Genomic DNA, 25668 nt, shown 5'->3' on the forward strand with positions numbered 1-25668 from the left:
ATTCTTTGTTTTAAGAAGCTGGAGAAATAAAGATACGCCACATATAAAGTGGACAAGAAAGAAATGCTTGTGACTGTTTGGAGGTACTGTACCAGTATGAAAGATTAACACATTTACGCATCCTCACCCTGAGTGTACAAGGGAGTGAGAAAATGGAACTGTACAGTTTGGTTGCTAGTTTGAGAATTATTTCTACATTTGTAGAAGGTGGGATGGAAGATACTCCTGATCTTTTTACTACTGCTAAGAGGAGCAGTTTTTTTTCTCCTGCTTGTTCCTAGCTAGAACCTCCACAGCTTAAGAACAAATAGAATGCTGAGTGCCTAAATTAATCTGGATAGTTGTTTGGGTAGTGGTACCTGAAAAAAAATCACCCATACCCAGATAACTTTGATCTCTGTCCCAACTCTACCTCTGGACCACATCAACACTAAAGGGGTCATTTTCAAAAGGTCACCTAAAGTTAGGCACCAGGATGATGTGTGCAAAGCATGATGGCTATAATAGCAGTTATGTGCTTAACTGTCATTATAAAATGCTAATGTAAGTTCAACTTTTGGTGTGAGCACTTGCACTGGTTCAATGGCTGGTGTAAAAAAGCTCATGCCTAACTGTAGGCCTTCTGACCCACAACAACCTTTGCACTGCAGCACTTACCTACCAATAGCTCTTCCAAAGTGTGACCTTGTCTGGATTTGGAAGTCTAGAGTCAACTATGTATGACTCACAAGGAGGGGTGGGGATTGCTTGCACTAAATACACATGTTTTGGAGGGGGACCACATTGGCACTGTTAAAACACTATTTGATTTTTAAAAAAAATTTCAAAGGGCCATTTGTGATAATAAAACTTTCAGTTACACACAAGAAATGTGTCTGGATGAGTTCATCCATTACTGCTAATTCATCCTGGTGGGCCTGTAGGGGTGTAAGGTCTCTAGGCTGCACAGTCTCCCCCTCATCATCACTGTTTTGATTTGCCATCATTGATGACTCTGGTTCAGGCATCCACCTGTTGATGGTAAGGTTATGGACCATGCAGCAGGCGGAAAGATGTCATACATTTTGCCATGGGTGTAGAGCAGTGGCGCACCAAGGGGGGGCAGTGGGGGCGGTTCGCCCCGGGTGCACGCCGATGGGGGGGTGCCACGTGCCAGTCAGTGTTGTTGGTTTCCATGCTCCCTTTGCCCCGGAACAGGAAGTAACCTGTTCCGGGGCAGAGGGAGCATGGAAACCAACGACGCTGACCGGCGCGTGGCACCCCCCAGCGGCGTGCACCTAGGGGGGGTTCTTTCGCTGGGGTGGGGGTGTCCCTTGGCTGGGGGGGTCACGCTGCATGGGGGGGAGCTGCACGGGGGGGGGGGGGGGTGCTGCACCCAGGGTGGGTGGGGCGCATCGGCGATCTGCCCCAGGTGTCAGTGCCCCTCGGAACACCACTGGTGTAAAGGATTATCCCTCCTCCTGCAATGTCCAGGCAGCATAAGCAAGACTTCAATATTTCAATGTCCACTCAATGACAAATCTGGTCTTCCTGTGTGCCTCATTATATCTCTCTTTTGCTGCTCTCTCTGGGGGTCATTAGCCATGTCCTGAGAAGATAGCCTCTGTCACCTGCATGAGAGAAAGAAGTGGCTACGTAAGTGCGAGTGTACCTAGTGTGATGTAGATTTTCATTACAGCCTTGAGGATCCTAGAGGCTAGCAGGGCTAGTTGTTGCACATAGGAATCTTCTGTGGGGAAAGAAAGAGCAGCTTACTGACACTAAGGTTCTGGGTGTATTTGATGAGCTCACCTAGAAACCATGTGCTGGTAATCTTGCCACTCTCAAAGCAGTCATGGATTCCAGATTGTTACAGAATGTAAGCATCATAGCAGAACCCTGAGTAGTAGGTACACACCTCAGTTATTATGTTGGGGGCATTAAAGGTTACTTGAATATTAAGGGAATGAACTTGTGGTTCTTGTAAATTGTCTCCTTGCCAGCAAATGGTCTAATGGCAATGTGTGTGCAGTCAATGGCCCCTTGAACCATGGAAAAGTGTGCCAACTCAGAGTTCTGTCTTGGTTTGATGTTGTTGCTGCTCATATTCAGGAAATAGAATGTACTGAGTATCTACTCCTGAGAAAGACCTGTAGAAACTGAGCCTTGTAACATGAGGTATATAAGTATTGTCATACTGGGACAGACCGAAGGTCCATCAAGCCCAACATCCTGTTTGCAACAGTGGACAATCCAAGTTACAAGTACCTGGCAAGGTTCCAAAACAGTACAATACATTTTGTGCTGCTTATCCTAGAAATAAGCAGTGGATTTTCCCCAAGTCCATTTTAATAATGGCTTATGGACTGTTCTTTTAGGAAGTTATCCAAACCTTTCTTTACCTGCTAAGCTAACTGCTTTTATTACATTCTCTGGCAATGAATTCCAGAGTTTAAGTACACATTGAGTGAATAAATATTTTCTCTGATTCATTTTAAACTTACTACTTGGAAGCTTTATTACATGCTCCCTAGTCCTAGTATTTTTGGAAAGCATAAACAAGTGATTCACATCTACCTGTTCCACTCCACTCATTATTTTATAGACCTCTATCTTATCTCCCCTCAGCCGTCTTTTCTCGAAGCTGAAGAGCCCTAGCTGCTTTAGCCTTTCCTCATAGGGAAGTCGTCCCATACCCTTTATCATTTATGTTGCCCTTCTCTGTACCTTTTCTAATTCCACTATATCTTTTTTGAGATGTGGTGACCAGAATTGCACATAGTATTCTAGGTGTGGTAGCACTGTGGAGTGTTACAAAGGCATTATAATATCCTAATTTTTGTTTTCCATTCCTTTCCTAATAATACATAACATTCTATTTGCTTTCTTAGCCACTGCCGTACACTGAGCAGAGGGTTTCAGTGTATCATCAACGATGACGCCAAGATCCCTTTCCTGTTTGGTGACTCCTAATGTTGAACCTTGCATTACACAGCTATAGTTCAGGTTCCTCTTTCCCACATGCATCACTTTGCAGTTGCTCACATTAAATGTCATCTGCCATTTGGATACTCAGAGGGGCATAATCGACCAGAAACGCCTATCTCCATGGGCGTTAATCTCCGAGAACGGGTCCGTGAAGGGGCGGAGTGAACCGTATTTTTAAAAAAAAATAGACGCCCATGCTTTATTCGCCAAGGTGTGAGCTGGGCGTTTTTGCTTTTCACCGATAATGGAAAATGAAATCGCCCAGCTCAAAAACGAATAAATGCAAGGCATTTGTTCGTGGGAGGGGCCAGGATTCATAGTGCACTGGTCCCCCTCACATGCCAGGACACCAACCGGGCACCCTAGGGGGCACTTTTACAAAAACAAAAAAAAAGGTAAAAGAGCTCCCAGGTGCATAGCACCCTTCCCTTGGGTGTTGAGCCCCCCAAATCCCCCTCAAAACCCACTGCCCACAAGTCTACACCAGTACTATAGCCCTAAGCGGTGAAGGGGGGCACCTACATGTGGGTACAGGGGGTTTGGGGGGGGTTGGACGACTAGTAGCATTAAGCAGCACAATTGTAACAGGTAGGGGGGGGATGGGCCTGGGTCCACCTGCCTGACGTCCACTGCACCCCCTAACAACTGTTCCAGGGACCTGCATACTGCTGCTTGGGAGGAGGGTATGACATTTGAGGGTGAAAGTAAAAAGTTGTGAAACATCATTTGTTGTGGTGGGAGGGGGTTAGTGACCACTGGGGGAGTCAGGGGAGGTCATCCCCGACTCCCTCTGGGGGTCATCTGGTCATTTAGGGCACTTTTTGGGGCCTTATTCGTCAAAAAACAGGGTCCAGGAAAAGTGCCCTAAATTCTAGTTACAAACGCATCCATTATCGGCGAAGGGCGCCCATCTCTGTTCGGGTGATAACCACGCCCCAGTTCCGCCTTCACCACGCCTCCGACACTCCCCCGTCAACTTTGTCCGCATCCGCGACGGAGTGCAGTTGAAAGCGTCCAAAGTTCGGCTTTCGATTATGCCGCTTTATTTGTTTTTGTGAGAAGAACGCCCATCTCCCGATTTAGGTCGGAACTTGGGCGTTATTCTTGTTCGATTATAAGCAGGTCAGTCTCCTTGTCTCGTAAGGTCCTCTTGTAATTTTTCACAATCCTCTTGTGATTTAACAATTTTGAATAACTTTGTGTCATCAGCAAATTTAACTACCTCACTAGTTACTCCCATCTCTAGATCATTTATAAATATGTTATCTACCTTTCTTCATTGAGAATACTGGTCATTTAACCCTACTTTGTTTTCTATCTTTTAACCAGTTCTTAATCCACAATAGAACACTACCTCCTATCCCATGACTCCAGTTTCCTCTGGAGTCTTTCATGAAATACTTTGTCAAATGCCTTTTGACAAGCTGATGCCTGTTGTTGCCTTGAGGGTTGTCTGAAAATTTTCAGTGGCCAAAAATGCTAGGGTTATAGTGACCTTCAGGTACATTGGCAGAATGTATCCCTTCCATGCACTGGATTCTAGTTCTTTGTCTACATGATTGTACAGGTACACTGCTTATCAAATATGTACCTGTGCATGTACTGCTCCTCTGTAATGGTAAAGAGTCATAGATTTGATTTACCACCTTTCTGTGGCACATCCAAAGTGGTTTACATGTTATACACAGGTACTTTCTCTGTCCCTCATGGGCTCAAAGTCTTAAATTTTTGTACCTGTCATGTTCATGAACTGCATTCAGGACCTGTATATCTCTGCACAGGTGCCCTTCTTCTCTGTTGCCCCTCTCTCTCCCGTGAGCAAGGACCACAGGATCAAAGCCCTACTTCCACTCATGTTTATAACCACTGCCATAACACACACTGACCACCTCTAGTGGTATGCATATAAATCGTGACTCCACTTGTACGCCACACAAAATCCACCATTGAGCATATCTACACCTGGGTTTTGTAAAAGTATAATGCATTCTTGTCATCCCACATACCGTTATATGTGAGATCATTCTATATGGGACATTTTAGATGCAAAAAAAACATTATAAGATTGCTTTCCGTTGCAAAGCTAATGTTTTCTTAACAGACATGCATTATCATTTAACATGCACTCATTACAGTGCATTTTAGTAAACGGGGCACTTTGTGAGCTTTTACAGCAGAGAGGTGAATCATTTAAGAACATAACAATTGCCATACTGGGTCAGATCAAAGATCTGTCTGCCTTAGAATCTTGTTTCTGACAGTGGTCAATCCAGATCACGAGCAGGAATGGACTGTCATTGACACATTTTATCTGCATGTCATTGCCAAACAAAAATGAGCAGAAAAAAATACAACATTTTGTGTTTGTCATTCACCGAAAACATTGTGCAATATCTAGAAATAGTGTTCACTCTTTCCTGATAATTGATCCACCATGCATGTATAAACTATTGACCAAAGAATGGCTCTCTATGTGCTCTGTATAAGACGCTCAGTAATGTCACTAAATGGAAACTATTCACCATAAAAATAATTATATTTGAAAGGAGAATTTTTCAGTGAACATGAACAGTCTGTAAACACTGTAGAGTGCCAAATGCTTAATCTAACAAGCCCGTAGTCTTATAAGGCTTTCTATTTCCCTTACAAGAGGCCATACCACACATCCTTAAATTTCACTTGTATTTCATTTTATGGCTACCATATTAATGATATGTGTCCATAACCTTGTGTATAATGCCCCTCAAAATAACACCGGTACATTAAGAAACCAGTCACTTGATTTAATGCGCTAAAACATGGTGAAACAACTTATATGGGTTTGACCCAGCAGGCTGATCAGGTACAATCTGATGAGGTACCCTGTTTCGATTCTTCCTCAGAGGCCTTTTCAAGTTCACATCATCCGCCAAATTCAAATTTCACATCCAACAGTGCTTAACACAATCTTCCCAGTCATTTGGCCCCCTAGAGTGTTTACAGATTGTTCATGTTCACTGAGAATTCCTCCTTTCAAATATATTTTATTTTTTATGTTGAATAGCTTCCATTTAGAGACATTATTGATGGGGCCTTTCACTAAGTCACTGTAGCGTTTTTGGCATGCACTAAAAATAAGCATGCACAAAACACTAGACATGACCATATATTCCTATGGGTGTCTCTAGCATTTAGCAAAAGTGCTAAAATGCTACCATGGCTTAGTAAAAGACTCCCTGAGTGTCTTATGCAGAGAGAGACATCTTTTGGTTTTGAGTTATTTCTCTCTGCATAGAATCTTACTTTGTTGTATAAACTATTGTGCATGCATACGTCTTATTTGTCTAAAGATTACACACTACTTCCAGTAACTAACAAAATAGCAAAATGACCAAATGAAAATGAATAAAACAAAAATTTATGTAAAAAACACAGGAAATGACAAGAAACCACAGTTTTCTGGCTACCTCCCTAGTCACAAGATCCTGTCACAATCCCGTAGAACCTTGTGAATTTTTATATGGCATCTAATGTCCTAGAGCTAAATATACTGTGACTATAAAAGGAAAATAATGCATATTGATAATGCCGATTTACTATTAAAAATCTGATTATATATATACTTAAATATATAAATGCTTTATAAATATACTTGCCAAATGGAGAACAATTTTCAAAGACATTTATTTGAATATACAGGTATTTAACCAGGTGCCTTTGTCTGTTTTAAAATTGTCCACCTGACAGCAGCTGAAAGCATGCTTAAGTTTCCGTAGAATACATGGTTTTTGGCTAGATCTTACAGAGGCATTTCTGAGGGCTGTTGAGGTTAGGGGTATATAGCACTATTGTAAAAGAAGATACCATATAACTTCATGAATGGATTTGATTTTATAAACGTTGTGCTAGACAGTTAAAGCAAGAGTCTCTCTGCTTATGCAAGCTAGGAAAGTAAGTTCCAAAGAAAGTAGTCTGAAAGCAGTCTCCTAAAACATGGAGAGATGGCAGTAGCAGCAACAGCACTTGTCAAAACACATTCATTCTTATAACTGTATTTAAATAATGTTTATTGAAAAAAAACTAGATGTAATAAATGTTACCTCAGGATAATATTCAATAAATTTTCTGTGAACAAGGCTGACAGGCCCTTGAAACGAATTTCGCTCAAGTTAAACTGGCTTGCAGCCTAATAAAACACAAAGCCGGTTTGAAGACTGGTGAAATGACATATCCAGAATGCATTCCTTTAACACTCATAGTTCATCTCATATGTCTGTGGAATAATTTTTTTCCCATTTTACCTCTCAACAGTGTGCACTTCTAAATGGAAAAAAAACAGATGGCTGCATTCTACCTTGTCTTGTTTTGTTTGAAGGATGGAAAACTAGGGATTAATTCTGCCTTTCACTTTGAATTTATTCCCTTTTCATGTAGGAGTGCATATATACAGACAAATAATAACTGACTGACTCCACTACTTACTTAGGTTTGGAACGCATCGGGAGGGACTCCAGTTTTGAGCAAGAAGGGAAAGTCCAGTTTGTCATCGATGCAGTCTACTCGATGGCCCATGCGCTGAACAATATGCACAAAGATCTTTGTCCTGGGTATAATGGTCTCTGTCCAAAAATGAGCACAATTGATGGCAAAGAACTGCTCAGTTATATTAGGGCTGTAAACTTCAATGGTAAGTAATAAGGTTATTTTGAAAATGTGTTCTGCTCTGCACTTGATATTTTACCCTAAAAGGAAAATCAGTCTCGGATAGTTTCTTCTACAGTCTTGGATAATTTTTCCGCTGTCCTCTTGGTTTTGAGATTATCCTAAAAGAAAATATTTTCAGATACAGTGAGCGAAAAATAGAATCAATGGGATCAATTCAGATCAATTTAACCAGGAAGGAGAGGCTTCTGCCCAGTTTAATCGTGATGACTGGGTCATCCCTGGATTTTCAATCCACTTAACCTTACAATGCCACTGAATATCCTGGGTGCGGAATTGGGAAGGAGCCTGGAGTTATTCGCGCACTAGTGATGATCAGCGCCTATCCCTGCATAGCTAACTGGGCACGTAAGAATGCAAAAAAAGCAGTCCCAACTTTGCCTGTTAGTTATGCAGGTAAAGCATTGAATAAAAGCCATATCTTCATTAACTTCCAGGCACCACTGCAACCCTGGATATTCAGGGACCCTGTTACTAAGATGCGGTAAGCATTAATGCATGCTTACCGCAGGTTAAAATCCACTGCCATGGGACACGCTCAGGCATCCTGTGGTAATTTTGTGTTCGGCACGTGCTACCCATGCATTAAAAAATAGAAAATTTTGTTTAGAACCGGGGGCATGTTTGGGGGCGGAGAGTAGGCATGCCCAGCTGCATCGTTATACACTAACTGATTAGCGCATAGTTAACGTGGGAACCCTTACCGCCTAGAAAATGAGTGTCATTAGGGTTCCCACACTATTGGCCACATTAATTAGGAAGGTAGCATGTGGCCATTTATGGGCAAAATAGGAAATGTGACCATTTTACAGCCACGCTAAAAGTGGCTTCAGTGTTCGAGAAAACTCTGCGCTACTGATACCGTAGGCAGCTTTTCAGTACAGCTTAGTAAAAGGGCCCCTCACTGTCCTTGCCAGATAGGGCCCAGCAATGAATATCCAGGTTTAAATTAGCCAGTGGTGGGCAATATTTAAAAGAAATGTTGACCACTGCAGACTGAATATTGATCAAAATATCTTTTTCTGTGTATTATAAAATATTTTCTCTTTTCTGCTTTTGTTGTGTTTCAGTTTTTGTATTTATGTACTACTGAGAGTACTTGCAATGAAGAAACAAATTAAAATATAGAAATATATTAGTGTGAGGATGTGGTGTGAGTTATACAATGAGGCCTACTGTCAAGAAATTTGAATTCAGTAGTTAAATTAGCAGAAATTTTTTCAGTAAGGTTCTTCTCTATTCTATTACTGGGAAAAATTACATTAAAACAGTTTTCTGTTTTCAGTTCATCATATTTGCCTGTGCAGGGGAATAGTAGAAAACTGTCTTCAAGTTCCTAGATTCATACTTTCTAATTTTAAGGTAAACTCATCATACTGATAAAGTCTGATTTACTAACTCATGTTCTGTGCTAGTGTCCCTCAGCATAGCAATTTCTGGCTGAATGATCTGGTTAATTTAAAGCTAAGTTCAATTTTAACTGTACTATTGAAATGCTACACAGATGGGATCTGCCTGCTGGGAAAACATAGTTGTTCATGCTTCTGTTGCTATTAGAAGAGGCTTGCAAAGAACATATTGAACACATTGCTTTATACTGAAAATAATATATGTACTTTAAGGCATAACAAAGATAATAAAAGCCCTATTTTTTTTTAGTTGGTCATAATTATTTTGAAGATTCTATTTGCCATGATTTTTACCTGAAATGATAGTGGTCTCAGCTGTTCTATTTTTCTTCCTTGGCTGTAGTTCATATACCAGACATGCCTCCAAACCATACACATAACAGCTCTGTCTGTCAAAATATCCTCCAATAATCTCAGCTGCCAGCTTCATTTAAAAATCACAAGGTCATCTTCAATTTAGTTTCAAAAAGGAAGCTGTTTTTGCTTCAGGCAACATATGGTTGAGGTACAAATTGATGCCATTTTTATTTATTCATAATAAATTATATTGCATAGTACGATTATTTGAGTAAAGCATAATGAAAGAGCACTTCTGCTCTCCCCTCACCCTTTTCATCTTCAGTCATAGCCCTCATCCTCTTTCCCCCCATCTTCAAACTAAAAGGGCTTCTTTTATTAAGCCATGCTAGTGATTCCCGTTCGGCACATGAGAAGAAGCCCATAGAAATTGAATGGGCTTCCTCTCATTTGCCATGCAGGAATCACTACCACAGCTTTGTAAAAGAAGGCCTAAAATCTAAAAGAATGCAGGAATGTATATTAGACCTTATTGAAACATTTTTTTTTCCTTTCAGACCCAATGGGAAGAAAGTCAGTTGGTAAAGAACTATAATAGGTTAAAGGAGTTTGCTTGAATAAATAGGAATGTGCCTGCAAAGAGAGGCCTTTTGAAATTTGCCTTCCCATGGGGAAAAGAGGCAGAATTAGGAGTGGGCTAGGACAGCATAGTAATATTAAGTGCAATATTTCATTTTGAAATCCTCACACCTGCTTTGTTCAGTTTTATTCCACATACTTTACTCTTGCATAGTATATGAGGTAAGAAATTCTCACAGTTGGTCAAATGATTTTAAAAGGGAAACTTAGTGGGTAGGAGCAGATTGACAGTAATCTGGGCCCCTAACTACCTTTCTGACATAATTATATTGCAGACTATTACTTAAAGGTTAGGGAATAGTGGGCCCTCGAGCAGTGCCCTACTGATAGACTGGTCGTTCTGCCCCTGCCAATGGGAATGGTCCTTTTAAAAATTGGCTGTAGGTCCAGAGAAACAATATAAGTACCCACAGAGTTGCAAGTTCCCAGCATGGGTTGAAAATTATCTTTCCTATGGTGGTTTAACATTGCTAGAAATCATGAATAACAACGGAACCAAAAATAGTGAAGCTCTGGAACTCACTGCCAGAGGATGTGGTAATGGCAGTTAACATATCTGGGTTTAAAAAAGGTTTGGACAAGTTCCTGGAGGAAAAGTCCATAATCCGCTATTGAGACAAACATGGGGAAGCCACTGCTTGCTCTGGGTTTGGTAGCATGGAATCTTGCTACTCCTTGGAATTCCAGAATCTTGCTACCCTTTGGGGTTCTGGAATATTGCTGCTGTTTGGGTTTCTGTCAGGTACTTGTGCCCTGGATTGGCCACTGCTTAAAGCAGGATACTGGGCTAGATGGACCATTGATCTGACCAAGTATGGCTATTCTTATGTTCTGATGGGAATGACCAGAGAAGTACCAACAAGGGATATTTCTTAAAAAATCACATAAAAAGACATACAGTCGATAGCGATCTATATAATCCATAAAAAATGTAATATCAAGACTCAATGCAATCTTGCGTTTCATAATGCGGTGCACCTGCCTCAGGAGTCTCAACTTCAATTACTTTAATTGGTGCCATTTTGCTGCTACAGCACATATTGTGTTTGGCTGTTTGATGGTGTTGTGTTTATATCTGTTTCTAAACAGTACAAGTCCAGGTGACGTCGACACTCCTGAGGCAGGTGCACTGCATGCCAAAATGTAGTATCAAGACTCCTGAGGCAGGCACGTGTGTGCCAAAACATGGTGCAGTGTCTAGTCATCTTAAATAAATGTCTTTAATTCCACATTGTAAGCCCGTGGTCTGTTTTGAAGAGCCTGATCCAGTTTCCACTCCTTGTTTTTTTGCTAATACTAAAATAACCCATCTTAACAATAGCCCACAATAACTTTCCCCTTAGTTATCTCTTCTATTACTATTGTTTAAGTGTCAAGAATTTTTGTAAGAGCTTGGTGAATTATAGGTTCATATTTAGTGACTAGTCTGTGTTTAGATCTTAGGCAGGAAAAAGATTACACAGAAAGTTGAAAACATTAGTTTTTGCAATCATTTCTATGGTTATTTTTTTTTAGCTTTGTAATTGTATATCTGCTTAATTGTGACATTATGCTAATTTTACAATATTAATGTATATTGTTTTAACTGTATTTGTTTTGTCTTGTTTATATGAATGCTATACTATAATGTGCTTAGAAATTTATGATAGGTAAGAGCAGATATACTTGAATGAACGAATAAATGAACGCTTCCAACTTCTATAAAGCATTTACTATTAAGCCCTATGGTGCAATCTCATTTGTTCTGATTTCTCTGGAAAACTACAACAGATATTTTTGAGACTACACTACCGAATTAATGACATGAGAAAGCAGATCAACAGAACCAAACAAATACTCGGGAACAATCTGCTAGACAATCATCCCAAAAAAAGAAAATAACGGAATGTCACCTACAGCTCCCTAGCTGAAAACACTAAAATATATATCAAGTATCTAAAACCCCTCCTGGATAATGATGCCACCCTCTCACAGGCCTTGCATGGCAGCCCTAACCTGGCATACCAACAGTCCCCTAACCGCAAACAGATACACACCGCCAACAACAAACTGTTTGAAAATGACAGCTACTCAGGCACCCGGGCCAGTCAGGTCTTTGGGATATCCACAATTAATATTCATGAGAGAGATTTGCATGCAGATCTCTCTCATGAATATTCATTGTGGATATCCCGAAAACCTGACTGGCTGGGGTGCCTTCAGGAACAGGTTTGGGACCCACTTCAATAGAGCACTTTTTGGAAACTTAGATGTCCTGAGTAGTAGGTGTAAATCCCAATCCATTTGGACTTGCACGTTTATTCTTCTTCTGAAATGGGGAATATACATTTATTTTTTTTAGTCCTGTCCAAGAGCCACACTAAACACGCCCTTCCCTTGCCAGATGCATATTTTTGAGTTTTAGATATATTCTGGCTTTGTAACATTTGGATTTACATGTGTATGCATATATATATACATCTAAATGCCAGTTTATGCATGTCTAAAAAAGGAACAGCAGGTCTAAAATAAGTGCTATAAGTCAATTAAGATTCAAATATGGTGATCTACTTAATTTCCTATATCACCATTTTCCCCCTAGAATCTAATTCCATATGCTTTTTTCACATTTTCCTGTGTTAAAGAAACATTCACCTTGCTAATATGATATAGCTGAAAATATATAGTTAATTTTTTCATTAGAATGATTCTGGATTGTTAAACTCAGTGTAAACTGTAGTGACTGAACATATGCAATGCTATTCTTTTAGCACTTGTTTCCCCAAATTTGTTGGCTGTAGTCTCTGATGCCTTTTCTAAGTGGCTAGAAGATTTATAACAGATGTTCAGTCAAAGGGGCAAGACATTGTCAAGTTTATAATTTGATATAATTAATGATATGAAGATTCACTCAGGAAACTGAAAAGCAAACTGACAGATTTTCATAGAAAAGGTGAATATTGATGTTTTTAGATCATGAAGCTTGTTTGCATATCAAATCATGCATATTTGAGCTTGTTTTGATTCTAAGAATTATTAGATTATATTTGAAATATGAATTTTTAATGTATTGCAAGAAGGTTCATTTATATCCCTGAGGGTATATCTCAGATTCTTAAAGATATGCTTTACTTTTGAGATATGGAACTCCAAGGTTTTTATTTAGGGGTCCTTCTTCTAAACAGCAGTAACTTTTGCACTTAAAGTGTGAGTAATGCAAAGATAACCATGCGGTAAGTGCAAAGACTGTGCGGTAAATGCAGCGGGTTAGCCACCAGCTTCCCTGCATTTAGCACACAGAGAAGATGGTTAATGCAAAGGCACCATATTATTGGAGAGGGTGAGGTAGAACTTGGCAGAAAGATATATGGCTGGTTGGATAATTTCCTAATGGATTAAACACTTGGAGAGTAATTTTATAATAGACCACCAAGTGAGGAGACTATGTAGAAGCCTATTGTAGCCAATTTTATAAGAAATGTAGGTGCCTATCAGGCTCATTTTCGAAAGAGATGGACGTCCAAAAAGTGATATAAATCGGCGCTTGGACGTCCATCTCACAGAGACGTCCAAATCAGTATAATCAAAACCCGATTTTGGACGTCTTTCTCAGAAGTCCATCACAAGGATGTCCAAATCTCAAGGGGGTGTATCGGAGGTGTCTTTGAGGCGGGACTTGGGTGTTCCTAAGACTTGGACATCTTTCAGCCATAATGGAACAAAGCAAAGACGTCCGGGACTAAAACTTGGGATGTTTTCACCCAGACCTGTTTTTATTATGAATAAGGCAGAAAAAGGTGCCCCAAATAACCAGATGACAACTGGAGGGAATCGGGGATGACCTCCCATCACTCCCCCAGTGGTCACTAACTCCCTCTCACCCTCAAAAAACATGATTAAAAATATTACTTGCCCGCCTCTATGCCAGCCTCAGATGTCATACTCAGGTCCATGACAGCACATGCAGGTCCCTGGAGTAGTTTAGTAGTAGGTGCAGTACACTTCAGACAGGTGGACCCAGGCCCATACCCCCCCTACCTGTTACATTTGTGGAGGCAATGGTGAGCCCTCCAAAACCCACCAAAACCCCTCTATACCCACATATAGGTGCCCCTTCAACCGTAAGGGCTATGGTAGTGGTATACAGTTGGGGGTAGTGGTTTTTTTTTTGGGGGGGGGGCTCAACACACAAGGTAAGGGAACTGTGTACCTGGGAGCATTTTATGAAGTCCAGTGCAGTGCCCCCTAGGGTGCCCAATTGTTGTCCTGGCATGTCAGGGGGACCAGTGTACTAAAAATGCTGGCTCCTCCCATGTCCAAAAGGCTTGAATTTGGACGTTTTAGACTTGGACGATTTTGGTTTCGAAAATGGCCGAAAATCAAAGACGTCCATATCCAAAGACATCCATGGTATTTTCGAAAATGACCTTCTCCCCGCCTCCGAATTTGGACATTTTACACAGACGTCCAAATTCCAATTTAGTCATTCCTTTCGAAAATGCCCCTCTATGGCGCTTATTTTTGAAGCATATGGATGTCCAAGTATCGATTTCACAAATACAGAAAGGTCGTCCAACACTGCAGTTCATCCAAATAGCATGGGGGCATGGTGTCGGCGGTTTTGGGGTGAGATTAGGGAGGGCCTGAAATCTGAACGTCTAACAACGAATACCGAAGGGGAAGAAACGTCTATGTATAAAAAGGATGTCCTTATTTAGACCTGTTTCAGGGACATCCAGGGTACAAAAAGGTTCTCTGATTGAGCAGCTATCCACTAGAGGGATTAAGGCATGACACCCTAAGTGACTGTTGCCCCCCTCCCTCTCCTGTGAAAGTGAAACCAAAACAGGATACCAGGTCCTATAACAGCTTGAGGTATTAGCATTTATAACAAAGGATGAAGCAAGTCTGAGGAGTAGCCTAGTGGTTATTACAGGAGTCTGTATACCTAGAAACCTATGTTCATATCCTACTTTTCTTTAATTTTTTTGTGTGATTATGAGCCCTCCAAAAACGGAAAAAAATATCTATTCACCTAAATATATGAATGGTGTACATTCAAGTGCAGTAACTATTTTTCTGTTCCTGGAGGGCTCACAGTTACAAAATAAGAGTTAGTGGGATTTGAACCTGAGTCTTTGGCTCACCATCCACTGCACTAACCACTACGTTGCCCCTCCGCTCTGCACGGATGTCTGTGTGGTCATTTTCAAAGAATGCTGCAATAGAGATGTCCATGTCCCTTGTTTCCCCCCCCCCCCCCCCCCCCATTTATAATTTGGACATTCTAGTTATTAAAATGAATGTTCACGCTGGTTGTTTCCAGCATATGGACAGGAACAGGAAATTTGACATACTTCCTGCTCAAAAATACATATACGATGAACATCCATTTGGGACATTCTGACTTGGTCTTCAGTATTTTGACTTGGACGACCTTTTGAAAATGCCCCTCAATGTGTCTTTATAAAGTATTAGGGGTAAACTGGCAGAAATTGCAGCTAGATTGAAGCTGCAGACATTTGCACCAGCTGAGAGCAGGTGTAAATGCTAGCACATAAGGCACATGCATATTTTATAAATGATGTATATAGATCACAACTCTACCTGTGCTCTGTTCAAACTCAGCCCCAGATCTAGCCTACAAGTTAGTTGCATAAAAGTACAAACCTTCTTGTGACTGTGCATACTTTTACACGTGTATTCTGTGGAGTAATTTTAGAATAGAACTTTTACACATGCAAAGAGGCCTGTATGCTTGAAAATTCTTTATAAATTATCTCATAAAGTGGTGGTAGGAGAGAATGAAGGAAGGGATTGAGAAATGGTAAGCTTTTTTCCAAGGTTCTCCTTTATCCCCTGTTCTCTTTAATATGTATCTGTACCCTTTAGGTGACTGTATGTGGAATCATAGATCTTCGCTGATGATATTCAGCTGCTGTATCTTGGGAAAAATTGATGCAGGAGCTAAAAAAAAAAAGTGTTGCAAGACACTGCATTATAGTTAATGGAGAACAGCTTTTTAAAACATTTTTATTTTAGAATTTCAACATAACATTCAAGGATACACTTGAAAAAGAAATCAGAAAAAGACAGAGATACAGGAAACTCACTTAATAGAGGAAATGAACATCATTCATTAGTCCACAATATTGCTGAAAATATAATTATAGAAAAAGAAATAAAACCCTAACCAACAAGGCACAGGAATCCTATACAGTGACAGCCAGATTACGTGCTAACCAAAGGGAACTACCATCGCAGTCGGACCGCCATCCCAAGCCACAAAAAATTCCAACAATTGCTTAGGTTCAAGAAATAAATCACCACCATTAAATTTTTACATGACATATAACAGGAAATTTTAACAAGTATGATGCTCCCATTGCCAAGACCCTTGAGCAAAATAAATAAAAAAAATTCTTTACGGCATCTTGGGGTCACCAAAGAAAAATCAGGAAAATATATGAACATTAGAACCCAGAAATTGTTAACGGAGAACAGCTTAATGCTGAATTGAGCTAGAACAGAAGTGGGTGAAAGTGGATGGCTTAACAAAGGAATGTTCCTCATTTTGTATAGGAGATTCAGTAATTTGGTTTTTGGAAGAAGTTGAAGCCTTGAGGTTCTTTTAGACTCCATGTTATCTGTGGAAGCACAAGAAAGATTAGTGATATAAAAAGGTTTAAACTTGGTGAGGAAGTTACAACCCCTTCACAGCGAGGACAATCTGAGAACTGTTTACAGTTAGGAGTGTTAGCATACTTATGTGGCCTATTTACTAACTTGCTATAAGATTTTGTAGTTGCCATGTGCTAACAGATACACAGAGAGAGTGATGGATGCTTGGAATGACCTCCCGTGGGAGGTGATGGAGAAGAAAACGGTAACGGAATTCAAACATGCGTGGGATATACATAAAGGAATCCTGTGCAGAAGGAATGGATCCTTAGAAGCTTAGCCGAAATTGGGTGGTGGAGCCGGTGGGGGGAAGAGGGGTTGGTGGTGGGGAGGCTAAGATAGTGGTGGGCAGACTTATACGGTCTGTGCCAGATCCGGTGATGGGAGGCGGGACTGGTGGTTGGGAGGCGGGGAATAGTGCTGGGCAGACTTATACGGTCTGTGCTCTGAAAAAGACAGGTACAAATCAAGGTAAGGTATACACATGAGTTTATCTTGTTGGGCAGACTGGATGGACCGTGCAGGTCTTTTTCTGCCGTCATCTACTATGTTACTATCCAGCTTATAATCGAAAGTGATTGCCGGCCATCTTCCAACATAAATCGGGAGATGGCCAGCGATTTCTTAAAAGCGGCGAAATCGGTATAATCGAAAGCAGCATTTTTGACAGCATCGCCGCTTTCACGTCGCTTCGCCAGCGAAAGTTCAAGGGGGCGTGTCGGTAGATTAGCGAAGGCGGGGCATGGGCGTGGCTACCAGATGGCCGGCTTTCGCCGATAATGGAAAAAAAAAGCAGCGTTAAGCAGTATTTCGCCAGCTTTACTTGGTCCTATTTTTTCCACGACCAAGCCTCAAAAAGGTGCCCCAACTGACCAGATGACCACTGGAGGGAATGGGGGATGACCTCCCCATACTCCCCCAGTGGTCACCAATCCCCTTCCAAACTAAAAAAATAAAACTAAAAACCTTTTTTCCAGCCTGTATGCCAGCCTCAAATGCCGTACCCACCTCCATGACAGCAGAATGTGTTGTATCCTCCGACAGCCTTTCCCTGGTTGCGATGTGGCTCTCGGGTGAGTGTGACACCTTTTCTGTTAGGTGCCCTGCAGAGTCACATTAGCAATGTATTGTGGTGGGTGTAGGGTACTGGACTCTACTCCCATGGTGCTTTTCCCCCATGCTTACTGGGTCAGAGTCTGCCCTGTTTTGTTTCCTGTTGTAGTCCATGCTGTAGTGGCCATTTTTGTAAGCCAGTTTTAGTTCCCTTTCCTGTGTTACCCACGTTAGAGAAGGTAGTTCTTACCTTGAATGGTGCTGAAAGAGGGCATTGTACACCATTGTGCCAGCTCTGACCTACTGCTAATCTTAGTACCAGGGGACTCTTTGCCAGTGGGGCACAACCTCTGATCTGCAGTTAACTGTGAGTAAACATGGTTATTTCAAGAAAGGACTTTTTCAGAGAGATTAGTCTTCAGGTGTGAACTGGTGTGCCAAAGTTATACAGCAGCAATAAGTCCTAGAGGTTGTATGCAGGTCCCTGGAGCAATTTTAGTGGGTGCAGTACATTTGTGGGTAGTGGGTTTGGGGGCTCAGCTCCCAAAGTAAGGGAGCTATGCACGTGGTGGGAGCTTTTCTGAAGTCCACCGCAGTGACCCCTATGGTGGCTGGTTGGTGTCCTGGCATGTCAGGGGGGCCAGTGCACTAAAAATGCTGGCTCCTCCCACGGCCAAATGCCTTGAATTTGGCCGGGGTTTGAGATGGCTGACATAACTTTCCATTATCGCTGAAAAACAAACCCGGCCATCTCAAACCCGGCGAACTCCATGGCATTTGGCCGGGCTAAACCGTATTATCGAAAAAAAGATGGCCGGCCATCTTTTTCGATAATACGGTTTTGGCCAGCTGTAGCGCTGCCGCCAACATAGATTGCCGGTGATCTATTTGGCCGGCGACATTCGATTTTGCCCCTCCATGTTATTTAGGCGCCCTTTAACTAAATACAGCTTTATGGTTTATAATGGGTTAGAAAACCCAGATCCTTATTAAGTCCTGTTTGTTGGGTGTCAAAATATTCAATCATTCTTATTTCAAAGGTCTTACGTTCCTGTATTGTTTTAAAATTACCTTTCAGTATTCTGGATTTTCTAACCCATTATAAACCATAAAGCTATATTTCTCTGTTTATTTCTCTGTTTATTACCCTCCTCTCACCTACCAAAACCCATCCTCTTAGAATATCAATGAAATGCTTTGATGTCCCCAAGCATACCCCCACCCTCCCACTCTGTCAGACTGTCAAAGTAATGCTTTGATGTTTCTCTTATACGTATATACTATTTGCTACCGCATTTGCTTATTTCCGATCTGATGAAGAAGGGCAACCTTCGAAAGCTAATCAAGAAATGTATTAAGTTATGTCCAATAAAAAGGTATCATCTTATTTACTTTTCCATGTTTTATTTTGTTTGATTTCTATTGATAACCTTTAAGAGTGGACTAACACGGCTACCACACCTCTCTACTTATGTCTGTACATTTGATTTGTGTAAAATGGACCACGTTCTGAATTTCTGTGGCCTTCTGTGTTTAGCCGTTGTAATCACTTGTGCTGCTCTCAATACTGGCAACTTGTTGAGGATAGTGGCCCCTTGAGCATGCTGGGAGGAGAAGGTGCCCCCCCCCCCAAGTGTGGAGATATAGCGGAAGCAACTGTAGAGGGTAATGCAGTACACACAAAAAGCATACAAAGAAAAAAAGCACAACTGGGCCTTCAAGACTGAGACAAAAGGAGTCCTTTATTAGATTGTAAGCTCTTTGAGCAGGGACTGTCTTTCTTCTATGTTTGTACAGCGCTGCGTATGCCTTGTAGCGCTATAGAAATGCTAAATAGTAGTAGTAGTAATTGAGATAAGACCCAACACGTGCCGTGTTTCGGCGTAAACAACACCTATCTAACCGTTCTACAGGAGTTTTATCAATTACTTTGGCGGTCTTCATTGACTGACAGCGTCTTATAGAAATATCTTATATTTCTCTGGTGGGGAGTTGAAACCCCCCCCCCCCACTTGTATATCTTGATATTAAACCTAGACCCCTGAGGCAGGCGTTGTTTATGCCAAAATACGGCCTGTGTTGGGTCTTATCTCAATAAAGAACTCCTGTTTTCTCAGTCTTGAAGGCCCAGTTATGCTTTTTTCTTCGCGATATAATGGAAGGACAGGGCAACTGGCTGTTAGAACTATTCCTTAGGAATTCATCCAGTGTGTATACAGAGTGTTTGCACACTCCACACTGAGGCAGCTCCTGACTGCTTGGTATCCCTTTCAAACATAGAAAGCCATAGTGATTTTTTACCTGTTGACTGCTGCTGTTGATTGTTAGCCTCTGCCAATGCTATCTACTGATGCTGGTTTATGAGTATCTAATTTATCAGTCAGTGCCAATTCTGCTCTCTGGGAGAGGATTAAGTTACAGGCACAGACTCATTCTGTAGGGACAGAGTCTTAATCCAGATTAATTCTATTTACAAGTGTTCCATTTGTTTATTCATTTGTCATCAATTCTATTAAAAGTGAATTTGGATGGAGGATTTGGAGTCTCCCTTATCTGGCAGAAAACAGTTTCAGAACAGCCACAGGTTTACACATCAGGATTCTTGGGAAAAAGACCTTTTAGAGGCTTGAAATAACTGATGTGAAATGTAGTGTAGCAGGGCACTGGAAGAGAACAGAAGTGGGAAAGACTGGCTTCATTTTTGGGATCATAAGTCATGAGAGGGGAAAAAGAAGAAACTAATTTGGGATGTTAACAGTTTATATATACTTTTTGACCTTAAACATGCATCCTCTGTGTCCTTATACTTATTTTACAAAATGATGTGCATTCAGCAAGCCATAAATCCCTGGATTCTATACAGCGCAACTTACATTATGTGCACAAATCTGTTCATATTCTGGATTCGTGCGCACAACTTAATTAGCTAACAAGCCAATCAGTGCTGATAATTGCCAATTAACAAGCAATTATTGACAATAATTGGCATTAATTAGAATTTGTGCGCACAACTGTCTAAGCATATTCTGTAAATTAATTTGTGCAAATTCTAAGGCGCATAGCTAAAAAGGTGGCGTGACCATGTACATGGAATGGGTGGGTCATGGGTGTTTGTAAAAACTATGCACATTGTTATAGAATACACCCAGTCTGCACCTAATTTAGGCATCAGCATTTACACCAAGGTTTACTTGGCATAACTGCACGTGACTAAATTCAATCGTGTGGACAGGCGCTAGGCATTTTCTATAAACCATGCCTAATTTTACGCATACTTTATAGAATATGCCTAGGTGTATTTTTTTCTGCACCTATTTTCTGGCATGAATAGCCCAAAGTGGAAAACAGACGAAGCATATACATACGTGGAAAACAGTATTTAATAAATATAGATCAATAAAAAATTTGCAAGGCCGACACAGGCCGTGTTTTGCCCAACTGGGCTGCATCAGGGGCTAATGAATATCTGTATGATCATGTAATCTCCACTTAAAAATCTATTTGTTGAACTCGCAATTGAAACGCACACCTTGACAGATGGCACTTTGCAAATTCATTCTCAATTTTATGGTGGCATATGTCGACTCACGGCCCCTGTGTCGGGCTTGCTAATTTTTTATTGATCTATATTTATTAAATATTGTTTTCCATGTACGTATCTGCTTCGTCTGTTTTCCATCTTGGAGTTTGCAGATCGATTACCCTGTTATGAATAGCCCAAAGTACATGAACAATTGTGAGCATTCCAACAGACGTCTTTGTCCTATCTAGATGATCAATGCAAAACTGGCATTCAAATATGTTTGTTAATCATTGTACCTAAAACATTATCTTGAAAAACTGGCAAATTGACCCTTGTATAGTTATAACAGGAGAATCTAGTTTAAATTTGCTCTAATCTGACTGGCGAGGGAGAATTTAAAGTGACAACAGAGGGTAATACAGAATTGTTTACAAGCCGCTCAAGTCAGCCCATGTGCCTTTTTCTTGTATGAGATAAGAAAATCGTGTTGCTCTTTATCAGTAACAAAACGTGTAACAGTCTCAATAAGGAAAGTAATAGCAATTAAATTTTTATCTGAAACTCATTCAAGTGACAGGAATGCCATTAGTATATGTTCAATGTAATTGGAATGACTGATGTTATAAGAACATTTTGCAGGAATGTCATGAAATCTGAAATAAACGTAATACATCCCCTGTGATGCCTATTCCTTAGGATAAAAAGCAGTTTCAAGATATTAAGCAGAATGACAGAGAAATTAGGAAATGATAATTCTCTGGAGCAGCAATTACCAAGAAAAGGATACATTTATAATCAACAGGCATTGTCTCTATTGTTAACAATATTGCTTAATTGGTACTGAAGGATTTGGAATTGATTGGCAATAAGCAGAACTTAGACTCAGTGATCTCAGGTGTTAGGTAAAAGTAGGAAAACTTCAAATGAGGTCTTATTTGTCTCATTACACATGCACGTCTCTTGAAAAAAATGGATTGAAAGTAATAAAAGAGCCTAAGCTTTTGTTATGGAGAGATCAAGATGAGAGGAAGTTCCAAAATGCAATAAAATAAAAGCCCAGTAAGGCATGTTCTCTATATTATAACATTTTAGAACTGTTACAGATGTGAATATTTCATGAGCAGTTGAAATTCAGTGAGTAGATCTCTGCATAAAGTTAAGCAAATGACTTATCTGATCATCAATATGCAAACTTTAAGCCATGCTATCTATATAAGTAGGACTATTGAATATGCAGTCCCATTTAAGGGCCTCTTTTACTAAACTATACTAGCGATTCCCATGCGGAAAATGAGAGGAAGACCTTAGGAATTGAATGGGCTTCCTCTCATTTGCCATGTCGGGAATTTCTAACGCAGTTTAGTAAAAGCGGTCCTAAGTTAGTAACGCTGTTTATGTTGTCCTACTTAAAAGGAGAGTCTTAAAAAGAAACTGCTATTCAATTAAGTTCAATAAACACCTCTGGAATGCCTCTAATCCACTCCTTTTCTATTCACTTAATTTTGTCCAAGCAATGATGTCAAATTGTCTAGCAAGTTGGAAAGTGCATGATATATGCATTATGAAAAGGTTTTTTCCTACCTTTAGCTGAAGTGAAAAACGCTACGGGGAGATCCACAGGAGGGAAGGAGAAGGACATCAATGAGTATGGGAAAGAGAGGGAAAATAGGTAGAGAAAAAGTCACTAACTGGAGCAAAGCATAGAGGAGGCCAGATTCATTCATTCTTCACATTGGGTCAAGATGAAACACAAATAATATGCATATCATATATGCATGTAAAATAAAAAGAAATAACAATAACACATTTTGTTTTCCTATTTTGCTCTTTATGTAATTCTTTGTGCTGTATACAAGATGTAAGGGCCCTTTTCCACAAACAAACCTTTTCCGGAGATGGGAAGGCGGTAGAACTAGAGGACATGAATTTAGGTTGAAGGGGGGCAGACTCAGGAGTAATGTCAGGAAGTATTTTTTCGCGGAGAGGGTGGTGGATACGTGGAATGCCCTTCCGCAGGAGGTGGTGGAGATAAAAATGGTAATGGAATTCAGACATGCGTGGGTTAAACACAAAGGAATCCTGTTTAGAAGAAATGGATCCACAGAATCTTAGCAGAGATTAGGTGGCATCCATCTTTTGGTGGATCTCTCTAAGCTTAAATATTAATTATCAGTTGATCAATAAACAAGCACATAATCAATTAGTAAATTTAGAGGTGAAGTTTATACTGAGAAGAATAAATTAAGTAGATTCTTTGATCAGTAGGAAGAACAGACTGCAGGTACAGCAGATAATTGATTGATAATCATATGATCATGATGACATTATTGTGTTGCGAGTTGGATTTATTGAGTTCTGAAATTCCAGGAGACAGAATATGGGGCAGTTTTGATAAAATTATTATATCAGATGTGAGACAGTTACAAGTGAAGTATGCCAGATCTAACTGTGTATTAGATAAATGTACTGCTTACTTGATGAAGTGCTTATCTCCATCCTTTTTACACACAATTACTACATGTATAAATAGTAGAGTCCAGTGTTTTTCCTACTTCTGGTGGTAGTATAGTGTTGACTCCTATATTAAAAATAAGAATGGAGACCTTCATGATCCATCCATTTGGATACAGAAAGTGAAAGTGCCTTGGTGCTTTGTAGCTTTTACTATATGAGACGTGGGGTAAGGAATAATATATTGTAGAGGAATATATTCGAGTTATTCCCCAAGTTTTCCACGTCATCACTGTGACCCCTGACGCAGGTGCTAGTAGCCGAAACACGGCCCGTGTCGGGTCTTTTTGTCAAGGCTCATTCATTAAAGAACTGTGTTCCATTTTTAAAGGCCCGTGGTGCTGTTTTTTTTGTTTGGACTTTAGTTTGTACTTCGTTCCCTCTCTTTTGTTATATCCATCAAATTATAGACCAGTTGCCTCAATTTCGCCTCTTACTAAAATCATGGAAGGGTAGGTAACTAAACAGTAAGATAATTATTTGGAGAATTTTGACATCTTGCATCCATCTCATTCAGGCTTTGGAAAGGGTTTAGCACAGAGACAGTTGTGAGCTCACTAATTGTATCAGGCTCTCAGCTGTAAAGTCAAGGTTACAGCTCATTGATTGGTCAATTCGACTTTTCATGTGCATTTGATTTGGTGGATCATGCTCTAATTTTAAATATACTAGATAGTTTTGGAATCACTAATAAGGTTCTAAATTGGTTTCAAGGTTTTTTGACTGGTAATGCTATACTGTAATGATGCAGGGATAATTATCGAGTCCATGGGGGCCTTCTTGTGGAGTTGCCACAGGGCTGCTTTTTTTCACCCACAGTATTTAATGTTTTTATGAAGTCATTAGGAGTAGCTTTAGATAACATTAATATACAATCTTTTATTTATGCAGATGTCACGATTTTTCCCCTCTAATTAAGGATAATAAGGATGTGATGAGCAGGCTTCAGGGCTATTTATAATTGATTGCATCTTGGATAAACGTACACAAATTAAAACTAAACAAAGATAAGACTTCAGTTTTTGTGGATCAGTAAACCAAACGGTCAATATGTTTCTCTCCCAGTTGTTTTGGGAGATAGGGAAATTCATTTAGATTCTTTGACTTATATTTTAGGTGTTGAGGTGGATAGTTGTCTTTCTATGGGGATTTTGCTAAAGAAAATAATTAAAAACTGTTATTGTTTGAAAAGTTCAGAACTTCGTTACAAGTCAATTACTTGTTCAAGTTTTATTTTTGTCAGAGGTAGATTAAGGTAACTCTGTGTATTTTTGATGTTCTATAACATTGAAGAAAAGACTACAATTATTACAAAACTCTGCTGTTAGGCTGATTTATTCTGCTCATACGTTTGATTCCATTTCTCCATATTTTCTTGATTTATATTGGCTACCTATAGTGGCCAGAGTGCAATTAAAATTTTATGTTCTGTTTTTTTTAAGCTATTTGTGGTTTAGTACCTTCATATATGATGGAATTTTTCATATAACACTAGAAATAGGTTCCTTCTCAGTTTTCCTACTTTATACAGTATTAAATCTCGGAGATTATGGATGACTTTATTACCTTACCAGGCTGCCTCTGTTTGGAATTCTCTTCCCTCTGCAATTCGAATGAATACTCCATATTTAAGAGTAAATTCTGACAAGGTTTAGTTAATTTTTGTTATTGTGCTATTGTGATTGTATTCTAGAACCTGGTCTATAATTCCTGGAATATTATCCAGGTGTCTTGATGTTATCCACATTGAACTACTGGAGTATATGTGGGTTATAAATCCTTTTATAATAATGTAATGTAATATTATGAACCAGTTGTATAGGTTTTATCAATCCTTGTATTCCAGAAAATCTCAGTGTACCTCAGCATAAATTGTTGAGTTTTTCAGAGGCTATCTCACCCCAATCT

General features: G+C 40.0%; 1 protein-coding gene across 1 annotated transcript in view; it reads left to right on the forward strand.

The window, feature by feature from the left end:
• Positions 1-25668, forward strand: part of GRM8 (glutamate metabotropic receptor 8) — a 731609-nt gene that overhangs the window by 526963 nt on the left and 178978 nt on the right. The window contains exon 6 of the mRNA XM_030216821.1: positions 7433-7633. Coding sequence (XP_030072681.1) covers positions 7433-7633 — 201 coding nt within the window. The remainder of the gene's footprint in view (positions 1-7432; positions 7634-25668) is intronic.

Source organism: Microcaecilia unicolor, chromosome 10 (assembly GCF_901765095.1).
Source record: "Microcaecilia unicolor chromosome 10, aMicUni1.1, whole genome shotgun sequence".
NCBI classification, from domain to species: domain Eukaryota; kingdom Metazoa; phylum Chordata; class Amphibia; order Gymnophiona; family Siphonopidae; genus Microcaecilia; species Microcaecilia unicolor.